The sequence below is a fragment of the Chionomys nivalis genome, chromosome 1 (assembly GCF_950005125.1).
Source record: "Chionomys nivalis chromosome 1, mChiNiv1.1, whole genome shotgun sequence".
Classification (NCBI taxonomy): Eukaryota; Metazoa; Chordata; class Mammalia; order Rodentia; family Cricetidae; genus Chionomys; species Chionomys nivalis.
This window is the reverse complement of record NC_080086.1, coordinates 64,597,962-64,616,835: the sequence shown is the minus strand read 5'-3', so window position 1 is coordinate 64,616,835 and position 18,874 is coordinate 64,597,962. Positions and strand designations below refer to the sequence as shown.

General features: G+C 46.6%; 2 protein-coding genes across 2 annotated transcripts; both read left to right on the top strand.

The window, feature by feature from the left end:
* Window positions 1–12,994: 12,994 nt before the first annotated feature.
* On the top strand, window positions 12,995–13,819 carry LOC130879240 (histone H2A.Z). Its single transcript, XM_057777522.1, has one exon. The coding sequence runs from the start codon at window positions 13,097–13,099 to the stop codon at window positions 13,481–13,483; it is 387 nt and encodes a 128-aa protein (XP_057633505.1). The 5' UTR covers window positions 12,995–13,096; the 3' UTR covers window positions 13,484–13,819.
* Window positions 13,820–15,987: 2,168 nt separating this feature from the next.
* On the top strand, window positions 15,988–16,493 carry LOC130887286 (ubiquitin-like). Its single transcript, XM_057789633.1, has one exon. The coding sequence runs from the start codon at window positions 16,021–16,023 to the stop codon at window positions 16,399–16,401; it is 381 nt and encodes a 126-aa protein (XP_057645616.1). The 5' UTR covers window positions 15,988–16,020; the 3' UTR covers window positions 16,402–16,493.
* Window positions 16,494–18,874: the final 2,381 nt, after the last annotated feature.

Here is an 18,874-nt window from a genome sequence, read left to right as displayed (position 1 = left end):
TGTGGCTGAAATAAATTTTTATCTGCAAGTATGAATAAGGGGAAAAACAGTAGGTGATCTTTTTATTAAGGTCTACTTTTATTCATGTGTATTTATCCATGTATGTCTAAGCAGGGGTATGTGCACATGAGTGTAGTTGCGCTCAGTGGCCAGAAGAGGGCACTGAATTTCCCCTAGATCTAGTGTTACAGGAGCTGTGGGCCACCTAACATGTTCCTGCCTGACATGCCAACACAGGTCTATTGAAAGAGCAGTAAACTCTCTTAAGTGTGAAGCCATTTCTTGAATTCTAGATGATCTTTGCAGGAATCCTAAACCTGATTGTACTTGACCCCTGTCTGCCTAGAGAAATGAAGTTCTTCCTAATACCTAGAGGGAAAACAGTGACCCTTCATCCTGCGCTGATAGAAACTGAGTCAGGATGGCAGCAGAAAATGCCTCTGGGTTATTTCCTGACAGCCTTCATAGAAACCATGAGATTTGAAGGTGAAGAGTGTGTGGATGGCTCTGTGGTCTAGATTAATATTCCTGAGAACTGTCGGGAATGTAGAGCTTGGGGTGCAGTATACTAAAGTCTAGGGGTACCCCTGCTCCTCTGCTTCTGAGTCACTCTGATGCCACAACCCAGACTAAGAGCCTGTGCTGTAGGACCCTGGAACCGTTTCTGTGTGAGGCTGTTTTAGTTTTAGGGAAAGTTTTGCAGAATCCCGAAGAACAATGAAACTCAGTTACCCTGTGGGGTTTGTTCTAGTGTCCTTTCTGCTATATGAAGACACCCTGACTCAAAGCAGCTTAGGCGAGGAAAGGCTTGCCCAGATTCCAGGTTACAGTCATGAGAAATGCCAAAGCAGGAACTTGGAGCAGCTCTTCACATCACATCCATGGTCAGGAGCAGGGGCATGAAGAACTCAGTAAGCTCAAGGCCAGCCTGATCTACAGAGCAAGACCCAGGACAGCCTGGGCCACAAAGAGCAAACCCTGTCTCAAACCACCACCACACCCCAAAACAAAAGAGCAGAGGGGAAAGCACAGATGCCATTTGCCTGGGGTGCTTCTGCCCAGGTGACTTTCTTTGTTGCTCTTACACAGTTCAGGGCCCACCTCTGGTGCCACATTGTTCAGGATGAATAAATCTTCTCATCTTAAGGAACAAACAAGATGATCCCTTACGGACATGCCACAGGCCAACCTGATTTAGACAACACCTCACTGGGACTTGCTTCCAAGAAAATCTAGGCTGTGTCAAGCTGGCAGAACTAACCAGCAGAGAGCTGCAAAGCACAGCGACCCAAATGCCGAGGCTGCACCTCTTTGGCTCTTCTCTGCACAGCCTGGTGGAAAGTGCACACAGGCCTGTCTGTCTCTCTTATGCCCCATTGTGGAACCCACTGTTGGTCTCTAACAGCAGGGAATACTTCTAGAACGGTCCACCCAGTCCCTATAAGTCTTTGGTGAGCCCTCCCCGTGTCTCTCCAGTGCATGGGCCTTGCATGTACAGCTTAGCAGCTCACAGCCAGGGAGCAGGAGTCAAAAGAGTTGCCAATTGGTGTGGATGCTTTTTAGTGAGAGACAGAGCTATAAAGATCCATGTGTGTGATCCCGAGGTCCACCTTGGTCAACCAACCTTGAAGTAAGATGGAAGCTCCTGCAAGTAGGGCCGCTGGTCTGTGCTCAAAGTTATGTAAAAGTGGACCACAGCTTTACAGGAACTTTATTCTTAGGCATAAAAATAAATCGAGTTTTTGTGCCGAAAGGGAAATGTGAGGGTGGGGAACAACCTCTTTGCAGGAGTGCTGGGTCTGCTGAACATTCCACACCGAGGTATGCAGATGCCCAGGAACTCCAAGAGCTCCTGCTGCTACTACCTAGGTCCTCCTCCTCAAGGTTCCCCCTGGAAGAGAGGGGAGCTGGAGCACTGCCGAGGAGCCTGCACCACCAGCATATGGAACATGGCAGGGCAGGATATGGAAACATCCCGGACGACACGGCAGCATTGAAACGTCCCACCAGGACAGGAAAAAAGAGTGACCTTTCCCCTGCAGTGTGCACAGCCTCCACCCAGGGTGTGAGACTTCTGGGTGCCTGTCAGGAAGGGGACCCAGAAGCCAAGTTCTGAGCATGCATCCTGCTCCTCCCCACCTTGCCACTCTGGGGCTTTGCTGGTCCTTCTGCCTCCAGTACTGTATGTTCAGTTCCCGCTCACTCATCTGAGGAAGCTGATCTAGGGCAGTCTCCTGATGCACATTCTTGTTCTTAGAATAAAAACCTAAATGTGATCCTAAATGCCTCAGGTATGTGGTCCAACTCAAGCTCCCAGCCTCCAAAGACCTTCAAGGTAAAGAAAAGCATGGAGGGGCGGTGTCAGGAGAATCCACAGAGCCTGGGACCTGGGGGCCACCTAAGCAGATGATAGCATCACCATGTCAGGTGTTTGTTGTTTTCTCTTTTTACTCTTTTGGCTTTTTAGCTCTTTTGGGGGACTTGTCACCCAGCTCCCAAATAAATCACACATGGAAGGTTATTATTTCTTATAAATGTCTGGCCTTAGCTTGACTTGTTTCTAGCAAGCTTTTCTTATCTTAAATTATCCCATCTATCTGTAGTAAGGATGTTGCTTGTTTATTTCCCAGCTGCCTGGCAGTTCAGACCTGAAATAATCACACAGAAACTGTATTATTTAAATCCTGCTTGGCCAATTACCTAAGTGTATTGCTAGCTAGCTCTTACATTTAGAACTAACCCATTTCCATTATTTAATGCCTACTGACAAAGCTTCAGCATGTCTGTCTCTGGTGGCAGCTCCATGGCTTCTCCCTTACTCCTCCTTCCTTCCAGCATTCAGTTTAGTTTTCCCTGCCCACCTCTGTTCTGCCCTGCTCTGCTATAGGCTCAAAGCAGTTTCTTTATTCACCAATAGTATTCACAGCAAACAGAGGGGAATCCCACATCATCTATCTTTTGGGCTTTTATCTTTCTCTATATCTGTATACTTTTTCTTTCACCCCTACTCCATGGTTGACTGTGAGCTGGATGGCTGGCCCCTGATGTCTTCCTCTCCTTGTTCTTCTTCTCCTACCAGATTTCTCCTCCTTCTCATTCTCTCTGCATGCCAGCCCCACCTATCCTTTCTCCTGCGTAGCTATTGGCCATTCAGCTCTTTATTAGACCAATTGGTTATTTTAGACAGGCAAAGTAACACAGCTTCACAGAGTTAAACAAATGCAACATAAAAGAATACAACACACCTTTGCATCATTAATACAAATGTTTCACAGCATAAACAAATGTAACACATCTTAAACTAATATTCCACAATACAGGTTAGAGTGGTTAAGTGTAGAGGGAGCTGTGGGCTGCGTTCCTGCCGCCCAGCTCCTGGCCACCTGGCTAGCTTATGCCCCAAAATAACAACACACAAATTGTATTCATTTAAACATTGTTTGGCCCATTAGTTTCTAGCCTCTTATTGGCTCTCATATCTTGCTTAACCTATCTCTAATAATCTGTGTAGCACCAGTCTTACCAGGAAAGATTCAGCATGTCTGACCTGGCGGATAGCTTCATCGCGTCTGCCCTGGAAAGAAGTGGCCTGGCATCTTACCTCACTTCCTCTTTCTCCCAGAATTCTGTTCTGTTTACTCCACCCATCTATGTTCTAACCTATGAGGCCAAGCAGTTTCTTTATTAATTAACCAATGACCTTCCTCCATCAGTTAAGGGGCTGAGGAGATGGCTCAGTGGGTAAAGCTCTTGCCACACAGGAGTAAAGGCATGAGTTCAAACCCTCAGAACTCACACTGGTTACATACCTATAACCTCACTACTCCTAAATGAGATGGGAGGTAGAACCAGCAGAAACTCTGGAAGCTCACAGGCAGGTGACATGACCATACTCACCTCACATACACACACACACACACACACACACGTGCACCCATACACACATGGACACAAATACACCAGATACACACATGCACACACACAGACATACACAAACATGTGTACATACACACATGCAAACACACACATACACACGCAGGCAGCTCAGGAACCTGGCGTGTGAAGCTCATGGCCAGCATGGGTCTTTAGTCTTGCCTCCTTCCTCTACTCTGGTAAATTGTATCTTCGCGTACATTAGAAACATGCCCCAGCATCCTGTGACTTTCTTCTACCCACCTGAGGATCTGTAGCTTTAAAGATCACCCAAGCGAATACGGCAGGGCTTCATCACAGCTGCACCCAAGTGCTTGAGTGTAGACTCAGGTGCATCCTGGAAGATTTCCATCCTAGGAAGGAATGAGCAAAAGACTGGATTCTGGTTGAGGCAGTTAAGCTCCCATTTCAAGGCTGTGGCTTTTAGTTGGCTTCTGGGAAGACACAAACCACTTCAAAAGCATTTGGTCCACAACTAGAGGTTTCCTTGAACATCTACTTAAAATTCTGACATAGGAAAAAGGCAAATCTCAAAATCTGGTGCAATGATTTTTTACAAAAACCACTCTTTTTTTAGACAGTCTCCCTAGGTTGTGGTTGATCTGGAACTTACTATGACAACCAGGCTAGCCTTCAGCTTACAGCGATCTCCTTACCTCTATTCTCTTCTGAGTGCTGGGATTAAAGTTGTGTGCCAACATGTCTAGCCCATTTACTGTGAAACAGAAGAAACTTTAAAGATAGTATCCCTCCCTGGCATAATATAATCTGTAAAACAGATAAACTGAAACTAGAAATTAGTTATATGAATTTAACTAACCACGACAATAACACTAATAACAATAACTTAATTTTTATAATTATAATTCAGTGGAGTCGAATACTTCAGCTATTGAATATCTCCAGGGGTCCTATGGGATGGGACAGTGACAACCTTGATTTTTTTTTTTTTTTTGAGCTAAAGGTGTAGATTTATTGTTAATGGGAAGGAGTTTCCAGGGTGACAACCTTTTTGGAGGAGAAAGCTGACCCCTACAGGCTGTCTTCTGATGTCTTTTCACTTCTCATAGCATGCAACATGCACACATACATACGAAAAAAATATTCAGAAAAATTATATATTGACCCATAATGTAAAATACAGGATCTCTATTGTTTCTAGCAATTAGTTACTGTTCCAACTATGTATAGAATATAAACTAAGACACCTGCTGTAGATTCTTCAGACTCTGCCTACTCTGACCTGAGGATAACTGGCCCTAACTCTAACCACATGGGCCTATCCTTCTCTTCTGCTTTCTTCTTTATCAACTCTGTAACTATTTCATGTATGTCGTATAGTCATCCATTCAATCTGTGACTGCTTCTCCCATAGGAACAAAGACTTTGGGATCTTAACTCACTACTGTGTCTCCAGGAGTAAAATTAACATCTACGATATGAACCACCTAACAAATATTTGTGGAATGGAAAAAGAAAAAGAAAAGATGAAGAATGATGTGGGACATCCTTCTGTGTATGTGTTGCTTTACTGGCTAATGACTAAAGCTGTTTGGGCCAATGGTTTAGCAGAGTAAAGCCAGGTGGGAAATCCAAACAGAGATATACAGAGAGAGCATGCGGAGTCGAGAACATGCCATGTAGCTGCTAAAAGACACAGATGCCAGAACCTTACCGGTAGGCCACAACCTCATGATGATACACAGATTAATAGAAATGGGTAAATTCAAAATGTTAGAGCTAGCTAGAAATATACCTAAATGATTTGCCAAACAGCGTTGTAATTAATTTAGTTTCTGTGTGATCATTCAGGTCTGGGCAGCTGGGAAACAAACGAGCACTCAATGAGTAAGAACACCGGCTGCTCTTCCAAAGGATGCCAGTTTAGTTCCCAGCACCCACGTGGGGCCCACAGCTGTCTGTAATCCAAGGGGATCTGATGCCCTCTTCTGGGCATTTGCACCCATGTGCATATTATGTGCACACAAACACATGTACACATAAGTAAAAATAAATCTTAAGAAAAGATGAATAATTTTGGTCAAGCAAAAGATCAGTGTCAGAAGCCCATTCATATTTTTTCTAGTTAGCATTTTAATAAAAAGTACAGTTAAATAAATTAGACAAGGAAAAATACATAATCACTGTCTTAGCAAGAGTTTCTATTGCTGCAACAAAATACCATGACCATAAAGCAAGTTGGGAAGGAAAGGGTTTATTCAGCTTACACATCCACACTGTGATGTGGGATTCCCCTCTGCATGTTATGGATATGTTTTATTACCATTGGTTAATAAAAAATCTGATCTGGCCTGTGGCAGGGCAGAATATAGCTAGATGGAGAAACTAAACTTAATGCAGGGAGAAAGAAGGTGGAGTCAGGCAGAAGCTGTGTAGCCCCAAGAAAGCAAGATGTGAGGTAACAAACCACAAGCCTCATGATAAAATATAAAATAATAGAAATGGGTTAATTAAAATGTAAGAACTATCTAGGAATATGTTGCCAAACAGTGTTGTGATTAAGATAGTTTCTGCTTGGTTATTTGGGTCTGGGCAGTTGGGAAACGAAAGCACAGTCTCCATTTGCAACATCGCTGTTCATCACTGAAGGAGGTTGGGACAGGAGCTCAAACAGGGCAGGAACCTGGAGGCAGGAGCTGATACAGAGGCCGCAGAGGGAAGCTGCTTGCTACTGGTTTGCTTCCTCTGGCTTGCTCAGTCTGCTTTTTATACAACCCAGGACCAGCAGCTCAGGATGGCACCACCCTCCATGGACTGGGCCCTCCCCCACTGATCACTACTTGAGAAAATGCCTTACAGCTGGGTCTCATGGAGGCTTTTCCTCAGCTGAGGCTCATTCCTCTCTGATGACTCCAGCCTGTGTCAGGTTGACACAAAATCAGTCAGTGCAATCACTATCTATAGTCAGAGAAACAATCAAAATTTGAACACTGTATCTGGTTGAAGCTCAGAGGCAAAATCTTCTCTATTAATTAACTAAAGAAAAAAATAAATTTTCAACTCAATAATCTATAAAACAAACTGACAAACCGCCCAAAGAAAGAAAAAATAATAAAGACAAAACAAGGAAGTAAGGAAAAATTGAAAAGCATTTGAACTGATATCTCAAAAGCTCTTTCTTTGAGAAAAAAAAAACTTCAATTCTAGAGTCAACCAGATGGATCAGTGGCTGAAGACGCCATATAATGGAAGAAAAGAATCCACTCTGCAGGTTGTCCTTTGACCATGTTTGTGCAAGGACACACACACAAAATCACATAAATAGACGAAAAACTTACAATAAAAACCAATCCAATCCAAACAGGAAAAGAAAAACAGATCCCCAAAACTCAGAACAGAAATGATAGCACACATTTGGAGTCACCTAGGAGACACAGCTTCTCTGCTCATGATGTCTAGATCCCCACAAAATGGCAAATTCCCTACTAAAAATAGAAGTCACCAACAGTTACTCTACAACAAGCAGAAACTTTAAATCAGTGGGAGGCTGGGTGTCTAAGGAAATTCTGAGACATGTGTCTCTCACAATCCCCTTTAGTGGACAGCAGGTCCCCATTAGCTCACTAGACACTCTCCTTTCCTGCCCTCGCCTTCTTCCAGGTTCGTCTTGTCCACCAGGCAAAGGATTAATGCCCAGAATTTATAAGGAACTCAAAATACCCAGCAATAAAAAACTAAATAATTCAACTTTAAGATGGCTAAATGATTTGGATAAAGATTCCTCAGACGACATACAAGCCAAGAAGAGAATGAGAAAATAACCACTGTCACCATTAGGGAACTGCAAGTCAAAGCCACAGTGAGGTACATAACATCCTACCCAGTTTGAACGGCTAACAGGGAAAAGAACACACACATGAAAGCATGCTGGCAGGTGTGTAGAGCAAGGGGACCCCCACACAGCTGTCAGAGCGTACATGGATACAGCCATGTGGATGACGAGGGGACTAAAAGACAGCTGTCGGTATAAACGGATAAACCATTGCAGGTTACGCCATGAGAGTCTTTGAAGAAACAGCACAGGAAAAACCATAGTGATAGCCTTCATTGTCAGCTTGGCCACATCTACAATCATCTTGAGACACCCTGGGTGTGTCAGTAAGGATGTTTCCAGAGAGGTTTAACTGAAGAGGGAAACTCACCCTGAAAGTGACTGGCAGCATCCTCTGGGCTGAAGTCCTAGACCAAACTAAAAGGAGAAAGGGATCTGAGCACTCTTCATTGTGGTCTGCTTCCTGACTGAGTCGTGCACATACACACACATGCACAAGTGCACACACACACACACACACTCAGGCACATGCATGCACTCACACACACACAGGCACACACATACACACACACACAAATAGTAAGAAATACTGTCATTAAAAAAAAAGTATCAATCCCATGCATGAGTATTCAGATGTCACAGATGGCAGAGAGAGAAGGAGACTACGGCTCAAACTCATTGTAAGTGATGATTTTAAAGACCTAGGTAAAGGCTTAGATTTTTGCACTGATGTAAATAAAAGCACAGGGATTAAGGGAACTTTTCCTCAAGCCACAGTGGCGCAGATACGAAAAACACACTTTATATAATCCATCTTGGTCCTGTGTATGGGCTTCTGAGTAAATCCTGCCTCCACCCTGTGCATTCTGGGTACATAAATTAACTTCTCTGGCCTCAATTTCCTCACAGTGGAATGAGCATATTGGCTATATCTAACTGGGGAGGTTTTGATTGGCTTGAATGAATTATCACATAAAACCTCAAAGACGGGCGCAAGGCAAAGGCTTGGTAAACCTTGCTTACCCTGAGTATTCTCAGTGACGTAATGTGTATAGCTCCTCTGTTTTGTTGGTTTCAGCTGTATTGATCCCCGGAAGATGTGTTATACACACACAAAGAAAGAAGTCACTCATTGCAGGTGAACTGTGAATGAGCTCGCGGGCTAGTTCCCACTAGACACATGTGTCTGTGAAGGCAATGCAGTGGGGACAAGGGTAGCCAAGGAACACAAGGAGAGCGGTGCCAGGCAGGTGTCATCACGCCACCTGCCTGGGACGTGCATTCAGGCCTGTGCCAAGCCACTTGGTAGTCATTGCACAAGGGGTAGGAACGCCCTAAGAGAGACACGGGTGCACACAAAGCAGGCCCAGTGTGTGAGCCAGAGGGCAGTGAGGTGTGACAAACACAGTGATGAGCTCAGAAGGCTGTGTGACAACCTTTTTCCCAAGATGTTCCTGTAGCTTTATCCAGCTGGTCCGTAGTGCCTGCCCTGAAGCCACAGCTAGAGTTAGCGGGGCTGACTGCTGACGACAGGAACCACTCCTTAGCTAGCATCCTGAGAGTCCTCAAGGAGCTCAGCACCACCCTGCTCCCCCCCAACCCCACCCCCACACCCTCCACCCCCGCACAACCCTAGCATCACCAGGCATGTCACCTGGGCGAGAGGGATCAGGAAGCAAGGGTAAAGCCGCTCCTCTCATTCCGAGGAGCCAGGGACTCGCAAGGCTTGCCTCTGGGAAGGCTCAACACTGAGTGAGCTACTCTCATCTGAAAGGACTCATTCTCGGGGCACACCTGGAGTGAGGGTCCACTTCCAGATCTACAATGCCTGTTGTAGCCTCATTCCCTTAGACAATCTGTCCCTTGTGACATCTCTAGACACAAGGGGCACAGGCGAGGCCACACTGTAGGATGACGAGTGAGAGTTCTGCATAAGACACATGGTACAGAGCAAGATCTCAGAGGAGGTTTTATTCTGACAAAATAAGGATATTCTGGACTGCAGGAGACATGGCCTGGTGCTGGGCATATAAGCTTTCAGGGAGCTTGTAATGAGTGGGGGAGGGGAGGATGAGATAGAAAGGAAAGAGGAAGTCTGAAAGGAACGAGCTTAATTTTCTTCTTTGCATTTTCCATACCATGTGCTTCATCTTTTCACGTGTGTGTGTGAATGCCTCTGTGTGTGTGTGTGTGTGTGTGAACCACATGTGTGTAGTGATGCTAGGAGCCAGAAGAAGGTGTCAGACCCCTGGAACTGGAGTTCCAGGTGATTGGGAGCCTCCATCTGGGTGTTGGGAAACAAACCCCAGTCCTCTGCAAGAGCAGCGCGTGCTTTTAAACCTGCTAATCCAGCTCTCCAGTGCCTCTCCAGTGCTGGTTTCATTTGTTTGTTTGTTTGTTTTATTTGTTTTGTTTTGTTTGTGGTGTTTGGGGGATTTGTTTGTTTGCTTGTTTGTTTTGAGACTATGTAATAAGTAGCCCAGGTTTGGCCTCAAACTCACTGTGCAGTCAAAAATGACTTTGAACTTCTGATCTTCCTGCCTCTACCTCCCAAATGCTAAGATAACGACCAGGTGCCATCCCACCCATAAGAGTTGTTTTACCCAGATTGCAGGCTTCTGTGGTAAGATGGCCAAGCCTGCCACCCTCACAGTGCTCCAAGCATTCTGCACAGCAAGCGATCAGTCAGTCTGCAGCCATTTCCTTCAGACTGGGCACAGGGCCAGTTCACTGTCTGCCTCCAACCTCACCCGCTATCTTCCTGATTCAGAGGCTGAGAATTGAGAGCTTACTATTTTCTGTTAGGAACTATTTTCCTTTTTACATGAAAAAGAATAAAGACAGATCAAGATATTCATATGCATTAAGAGTCTGAAGGCAGGCGCTGGGCAGCGGTACTTTATTCACAGGCTTAACCAACCACACCTTGAAAGACCCAACTGTCTTCCAGCTTTCAGCCCTGCCCACCTAGAGTTTCAATAGCTCCCCTGGGAAAGGACAGCCTTTCCAGAACCTTCCTCCAGTGTCCAGCACCCCTTCCCTTCAGGTCGCAGCAGCCTAAGCCAATCACTCACTGCCAGGGGACGGCCCTGCTCTGCACTTAGAGCAGGCAGCCATGGCCACTCTCCTGTGAACACATGAACAAGTGGTAGCAAAGCAGCAAGAAAGAAGCGTGGGCGCTCCAGGACGGACAGGAGTGCTTGTCAGCGTCATGCTTAGGGAGCCCGTCTTCCCCCAGAGCCAAGAGGTCTGGCTGTCTTAGGCGCTTTTTCATTGGGTTTGGCACAAAAGTAAAGTAAATGGTCCCAAATCAGGAGAATGAGTGGAATGAACGAATGAACAAAGACAGTTAACGGGGAGAGCTGTAGGGCAGTGAGAAAAGGAGGCAGGGACAGCAGGAAGGACAAGGGATGGACAGCAGAGACTTGCTCAGCCCATCCCCTGCAGATGTGTGGACACTGAGGAAGCTGATGGTTTGTTCTGCGGCTCTGATTCTGTAACTGGGCTCGGCGACACTTTACTCTGACCACAGTGCTCTCTATGTTGGGTACAAGAATATACTCTCTATGAAAGAGGAAAGGGCCCAGGAACAAAGCTAGAGTCGGATTGTTGTAAAAGCTGGGTGCAAAGTGCACTGAAAATTCCTACCTGTAAGAGCCCCGTGGACAGAAAGGGGCTTGCAACTGCTCTTCCCAGAGTCAAGCATCCCAAAGCACTGGGTCTCAAGGTAGTAGGGAATCAGAGAGGGTCTGTACAAGGTGAGTTTGAGAGAGCCCTGAGTGTGTGTGTGTGTGTGTGTGTGTGTGTGTGTGTGTGTGTGTGTGTAACTGAGGTCTGCCTCAGGCACCATCCACCCTTTTGGTTTGGTGGTGAGAGAAGGAAGCTGCTGGCTCCAGACCCTGGCCCGAGTCAGACCCTCAGCACACTGATGAGAGCAGAATTGCCTGCAGAGATGGCCTTCTCTCCCGACAGTCAGCTGTGCCAGCTGGGCTTCGTCAGCTTGATACAAACTAGGAGCATCCAGGAAGTAGGAACCTCGATTGAGCAAAGTCCCCAGTAAGATTGGCCTATAGGCCAGCCTGTATGACATTTCCTTTAACCATTGACGTGGAAGAGTCCAGGGGACTGTGGGTGATGCCACCCAGGGGTAGTGAATGAACCATGGGGAGTGAGCCAGTTAGCAGCCTCTCCTCACACCCATGGTCCTTCAGTTCCTACCCTGAGTCCCTTTCTAATGGACACAAGCTGTGAGAAGGAATAACCCTCTCCTCCCTCAAGTGGCTTTGGTCATAGTGTCTGTCACAGCGACAGGAAGCAAGCTAGAGCATCAGTGGTCTTAGCCAACACTGGATCCCGCACGCTGCAGTACTGACCCACCAGGTAAGCGATGCCCACTGGTGCAGTGGTATCAAGGCCAATATTGGGGCAACCACCTGCTTTCTGATTGGACTGGAGGCCTGCTCCACAGGAGGGAATTCCTGAATGGCATTGTAAACCTGGTCAACAACCCAAGGCTGTGGGGATCCCAAGCCATAGGGGAACTCGCTGGCATTGTTCTGTTAAATAGTCACATTGCCAAACTGCTTTCTAAAGGTGTATGGTTTTCAGCCATTGATTCTGCTGCTTTCAGCCCGGGTCAGAGGAGCCTCCCATGGCAGTGGGGACTCACACTGGCCAAGGTGCTGAGCATTAGAGAGAGCCAGAGCTCAGCCATTGCCGGGACATCTATATCAACCTTCTCCAGTCACAGCTCAGGGAACAGCAAGGAAAGAGGGGGCAGAAAGTGCAAGAGCTGGAGGGTGGGGAGGGAGGCTGTGAGGCGCTGACTTCTGAACATGGCGTGGCTGTTGCACACATGAACTCACAGGGTCTGTAGTTACCTAGGCAGAACCAAACTCGTCAAAATTGCAGCGCGGATGGGAAGGTGCAAAGGGGCCCATTCCAGATGAGGAGCTGGTGGTAGCCGATGGCTGCTGACGGAGGGAGAGCCATTTTCCTTTGGGGACCAGTGGCAGGTTGTCCGTGTCCCAGTGGTTGGCCTTACACCCACGCACATAGGGAAGCACCCACTGGGTTCACTGGCTTTTTGTTTTGTTGCTTTTTTTAAAAAGGTCATGAAGTCGGGAGGTAAATATTTTGGGAGATCCTAGATGAAGTTGGATGGGAAGAGAGGAGTGACAGTTGTCTATGACCAAAATATATTACATGCGCATTAAATTTTCCAGAAATAAATTAGATAATCTTGTAAAGAAACATTTTATTGGCGCAGTTTGAATCGCGGTCCGACGGAGGAGTGGGCGCCGGGATCTCGCTGCGCGTCCGCCTGGCCTCGACTCTTTCTCGCTTGTCCGATCTTCAGCACGGTCCGAGATGGCTGGCGGTAAGGCTGGAAAAGACTCCGGAAAGGCCAAGACAAAGGCGGTTTCCCGCTCGCAGCGGGCCGGCTTGCAGTTCCCTGTGGGCCGTATTCATCGACACCTGAAATCTAGGACAACCAGCCACGGACGTGTGGGCGCGACCGCCGCTGTGTACAGCGCAGCCATCCTGGAGTACCTCACCGCAGAGGTACTAGAATTGGCAGGAAATGCATCAAAAGATTTAAAGGTAAAGCGCATTACCCCACGTCACTTGCAGCTCGCTATTCGTGGAGATGAAGAATTGGACTCTCTGATCAAGGCTACAATTGCTGGTGGTGGTGTCATCCCGCACATCCACAAGTCTCTGATTGGGAAGAAGGGACAACAGAAGACCGTTTAAGGATGCCTGGATTCCTTACTATCTCAGGACTCTTGTTCTTAACAGCTGTCCAGTGTCGGTGATTCCAGTGGACTGATCTCTGTGAAAAACACAATTTTGCCTTTTGTAATTCTATTTGAGCAAGTTGGAGGCTTAGTAGTTAGCCTTCCAAACCAACCAAATTTCTGCATTCAAGTCTTAACCATATTTAAGTGTTACTGTGGCTTCAAAGAAGCTATCGATTCTGAAGTAGTGGGTTTTGATTGAGTTGACTGTTTTTAAAAAACTGTTTGGATTTTAATTGTGATGCAGAAGTTATAGTAACAAACATTTGGTTTTGTACAGACATTATTTCCACTCTGGAGGATAAGCTCAATAAAGGTCATATCCCAAACTAGTTTTAAACCTGCTTACTGAAAAAAAAAAAAAAAGAAAGAAACATTTTATTTCAATTTTTCCTGAGTATGTCTAATTTTAATTTTATGTGTATGAATATTTTGCCCATGGTTATGTTTGCACACCATATGTGTGTCTGATACTCACAGAGGTCAAAGGATCCCTTAGAACTGAAGATGGTTGTGGGATGATATGTGGGTGCTGGTAACTGAGTGTACGTCCTCTGGAAGCTTAACCATGGAGCCATCTCTCCAAATACATACATATATAATTATATATAATGTGTGTGGTATGATAGTTGTAACCGCAGCACTAAAAAATGGAGATAAGCAGATCCATGAAGCTCATTGACCAGCCTGTTCCAGACACACATGTATATGCAGGCACATGCACACACATACACACATATAGCCACACACTCTCATGCACACACATACACACACTCACATGCACACACACACACACACTCACTTGAGCATACATTTAAACTAAGCTCACTCAGAACCACAGTTCTTCTGATGCTGAGTTTCACTCTGAGCCGTCCTCTCTCACCCTTAGATCTAAGCCCTGTGCCTCATAAAATCACCCTGCAATTTCGTTTGCAAGAGAGTTAGATAAATAAGTAAACCCACTTGGATATTTCATTTAATTTTTAAACTTTGCTTAATTTCTAAACGTTTTTGTAAATAGCATCCTTTGAGCAATGTCTGAGACAGATGGTCTGAATTCAATCCCTGAAACCCACATAAAAGTGGATGAGTGGATGGGGAAGACTGACTCCATGAAGAGTTCCTTTTGCCTCCACATGCACACCGTGACATGCATGTGCGTGTGCGCACACACACACACACATACACATGCACACACACCATGCAGCAATAATAAACAGATATTTTAAATCTGTATGTGGAGAGAGAGGTTGAGCACACACAGTCCTCTGGACACTGGAGCTCTCGCAGTGAGAGTCCCCACTACAGCTACAGCTTCACCTTTTTAGAAATTTAGAAATTGATTAGAATGCTGTCTGTCTCTGTCCCAGGCCTAGTGAGTCAGGACCCCACTCTGCCACTTTAAGTGACACAGTTCTCAAAGCATGTCTATCAAAAGTAAGAACGTTGAGCCAGGTGGTGGTGGCACACGCCTTTAATCCCAGCACTCAGGAGGCAGAGGCTGGCGGATCTCTGTGAGTTCGAGGTCAGTCTGGTCTAAAAGAGCTAGTTCCAGGACAGCTAGGACTGTTACATAGACAAACCATGTCTCGAAAAAAACAAAAACAAACAAAAAGTGAGAGCATTGACTAGGACTGAAAAGGTGGCTCAGCTGAGAAAAGGCACCTATACTCAAACATATACACCATACACAGCAATAATTCATATCTACTTAATTATACATATGGAGACATAGATACACATATGGAGTACTTCTGTGCTTCACCTGAATAAAATTCTACATGCAGCAGGGCATGGCAGCACATGCCTGTGATGTCAGGACTCTAGAAACTGAGGCAGAAAGATTGGCGTAATTTCAAGACCACTCGGCTCATACAGCAAGTACCAGGCCAGTCTGGACTATGGAGCAAAACTGAGTTTAAAAAAGAAGAAAGCAGGAAGAAGAGAAGAAAGAAAGGAAAATGAGGGAAGGAAAGGGGGTGGGAGGGGAAGGAAGAGAAGGGCAAGGAGGGAAGAAGAAGGGAAAACGAGGGTAGAGGAGAAAAATCCAACTTATAAGACCTTCAGTTTCATGACTGTCTCCACAAGCAGAGACTTACATGCCAAGTGATGCCTGGCATCATGGGAACGAGCCAGGGACGCGAACTTGAGGAAACTGAGGAGAGAACTCCGTGTCTGAGCCTTGCACGCCTGCCTACACCAGGTGACCGCAGCTGCTGTGCCCACTGAGGCCATGAGGAGGGCAGGCTCTGTCTTAATGCCCACCTGAGGGCACACAACAACGAGACCAACTCACTTCCACCCTTCAGAGACATCACCTCACAAAACTGGCCCCTTAGAAATAGCCCTGGCACATGTCTGCCAAAATGGCTTTGTGTGAAATTCTCAAGGATTAATGAAAATGTTGCTTTAAAAAAATTACATTAGAGTTCCGTCGAGACCTTGACTTCCGTAGGTTCGTCTCTAGGAGGATCGCTGCCGCCAGCGCTGACAATGCAGATCTTTGTGAAAACCTTAACTGGTAAGACCATCACTCTGGAGGACAAGCCCAGTGACACCATCGAGAATGTCAAGGCAAAGATCCAGGACAAGGAGGGCATCCCTCCTGACCAGCAGAGGCTGATCTTTGCAGGCAAACGGCTGGAAGATGGCCGCACTCTGTCCGACTACAACATCCAGAAAGAGTCCACCCTGCACCTGGTCCTGCGCCTCAGGGGTGGGATGCAGATCTTTGTGAAGACCCTGACAGGCAAGACCATCACCCTGGAGGTTGAGCCCAGTGACACCACTAAGAAAGTCAAACAGGAAGATGGACGCACCTTTCTCAGCACACTGTCTAGAAAGAGCACTCCTTGTGCTTGTTCTTGGGCTTGAGGGGAGATGTCTTAGTATCCCCCATCTTTTAAGCTGTTAATCAGTTTCATTTCACTTTGAATAAAGTTCTTGCATTCCCAAAAACAAAAAAATTACATTAGCCAGGCGTCATTATTCTCAGTACTCAGGAGGCAGAGGCAAGAGGATCTCTGTGAGTTCCAGGCCAACCTGGTCTACAGAGTAAGTTTAAGGCTACACAATGGGACCTGTCAAAAAAAAAATTTATATTTTGTATGTATCTGACTGTCTACCTGCCTGTCTGTTCATATGTATGCTGCTCTTCAGAAATCATCCACGCCTTATTTTGGGGCCATCCTCTTATTGGCCTGGAGGGCGCTGAGCACACCAGGCTGGCTGCCCACCAGGATTAGGGTCACAAGCAAGCATGCCACGCCCAGCTTTGTAACAAGATGGCTTTCACACAGAAACACGCCGCCGAACCTTGACAGAGCCGGCAGAGGCGCTAAGAAGGGTTCTTAGGTCCTCCCCGAGTCCTCTGCCTCCAGCCTGCTGTGTGTGAAGTGTCTCCTTTATGGTCTGTGAAAGGCTTTCTCCTCACAGCCTCACCTCCCTGGCCTCAGACAACAAAGCCCGCTTTACTGTTAGCACAAAGTGCTTGTTGCTTTCTTGATCCCTGAGCAAACCAGAGAGCAATAATGCAGGCTTTTTTTTTTTCTATTCCAATAAAAGAGAGATGACACAGAGACCCGGGGGCGGCAGCTCCCCGGAGTGTGTTTTGACAAAGAAGTCATCGCTGTAAGCACACAGTAAACAAGCTCAGAGCCCAGCACTGTGGCTCTGGATCCAGCTGCATGCCGGGAGTGGCTGGCAGGCGCTTAGCCTTACATTCAGAAGGCCTCAGAGCTACCTGTAGAGCTCTGTCTCGTCCCCAGCCTGGACCACAAACCCTCCGAGAGTCTCCACCTGGAGTTCTGAAGGCTACTGGGAACGACACAGGTAGATTTGAATTTCCCTGTTGCCAGACCTTCCGCAGGGTTGAAGAAGGGCCTAGGAATGGCTCTACGGCTTTGTGGACCTTTGAGAATTGTTTTGTTTTGCCATTCCAGATAAGTTTAATGAGTAGCTAGGTTTAGGAACCTGTTCTAGAGACATCTGAAGTATTTCTCCTTTTTTGAAATCTTGAACCTCCCAGACAGAGCCAGTATCACATCCCACCCAGGCCTTACCTCTGCTTTTCCTAGACACCTTCTAAAGGAGTCCAGGCCAACCTGAAACTATACCAGCAGGCTGCCTGGTGTCTGAAACCAGGGATAGTGCCAAAGGGCAAATACGTGTGTGTGTGTGTGTGTGTTGTGTATGTGCCAAATGTATACTTCTTTTACAAATACATTCCATGACAAAGTTCAATTTATAATTTACATAAGAGATGCGCAAACAGTACTCTAGAGAGATGGCTCGGCAGTTAAGAGCAAAGGACCGGAGTTCATTCCCAGCACCCACGCTGAGTCCTTCAAAAGCCCCATGTCTCTACCTCCAGAAGTCTGACACCCTCTTCTAGCTTCTGGGGGCACTGTGCTCATATGCACGTATCCCTCCCACACTTTCGGACATAATTAAAAATAAGTCGTTTGAAAAAGAAATTAGCAAACAATAAAGAATAGATTACAGGACAATGTAATATAAGTTGCATAAATATGGTCTCTCTCTAAATGGCTGTGTTCTGTTCTTGCGCTTCTCGGCAGCATGTGAGGATAAGGTGTCTGCCTGATGAAACTGTGGCAGAGATTCAGGCCCCATGACCTCATGACACCGTGAAGCGGACTATGAGCTGGTCAAGGATGAGGGAAAGCTAAAAAGTGAAGCTACAGCTGGAAGAGGTGCCTGTGCCCCTCTCCATGGCTGCTCACCCCTCGGAATGGGAGGAGAGGTCAGACCAACAAGGTCCTGTCTAAGCTCTGCCCTGTGCCAGTACAAGTCCCCAGGCAACTGACAGGCACTTGAGCCTCGACCTCAGCAGCTGCAAAATGGAAGCAATAATCTCTGCCCAGATCAAGTTGGAGGACGGTGAGGGCTAGAAAGGCTGGAAGTGTGTACAGAGCCCCAGCACAGCTATGCTGGTTACTCCTAGGCCTCTGCAGACTGCCCTCCCAGGTGCTTCTCTGACCGGCCACACAGTGACCAACAGCCTCAGCTCCCATCCAGCCTCTCCTCCAGGTGTAAGCTAGGTATTCTAGTTTCGTTTTTGTTGCTGGAATAAAACATCCTGACAAAAAGTGACTTAGAGGAAAAGGGAGGGTTATTTGCCTCATGATTCCAAGTTGCAGCCCATTACTAAGAAGAAGCCAAGATGAGAGATTAAAGCATCACACCTACGGTCAAGAGCAGAGAGAGACAAATGCACCCGAGCTGCCCTCTTGCTCTCAGACAGTCCCCTTCACTCTTGTGTAACTCAGGACCCCCTGCCTGGGGGATAGTGACACCCACAGTGGGCTGGGCCAAATGATGATCAAGA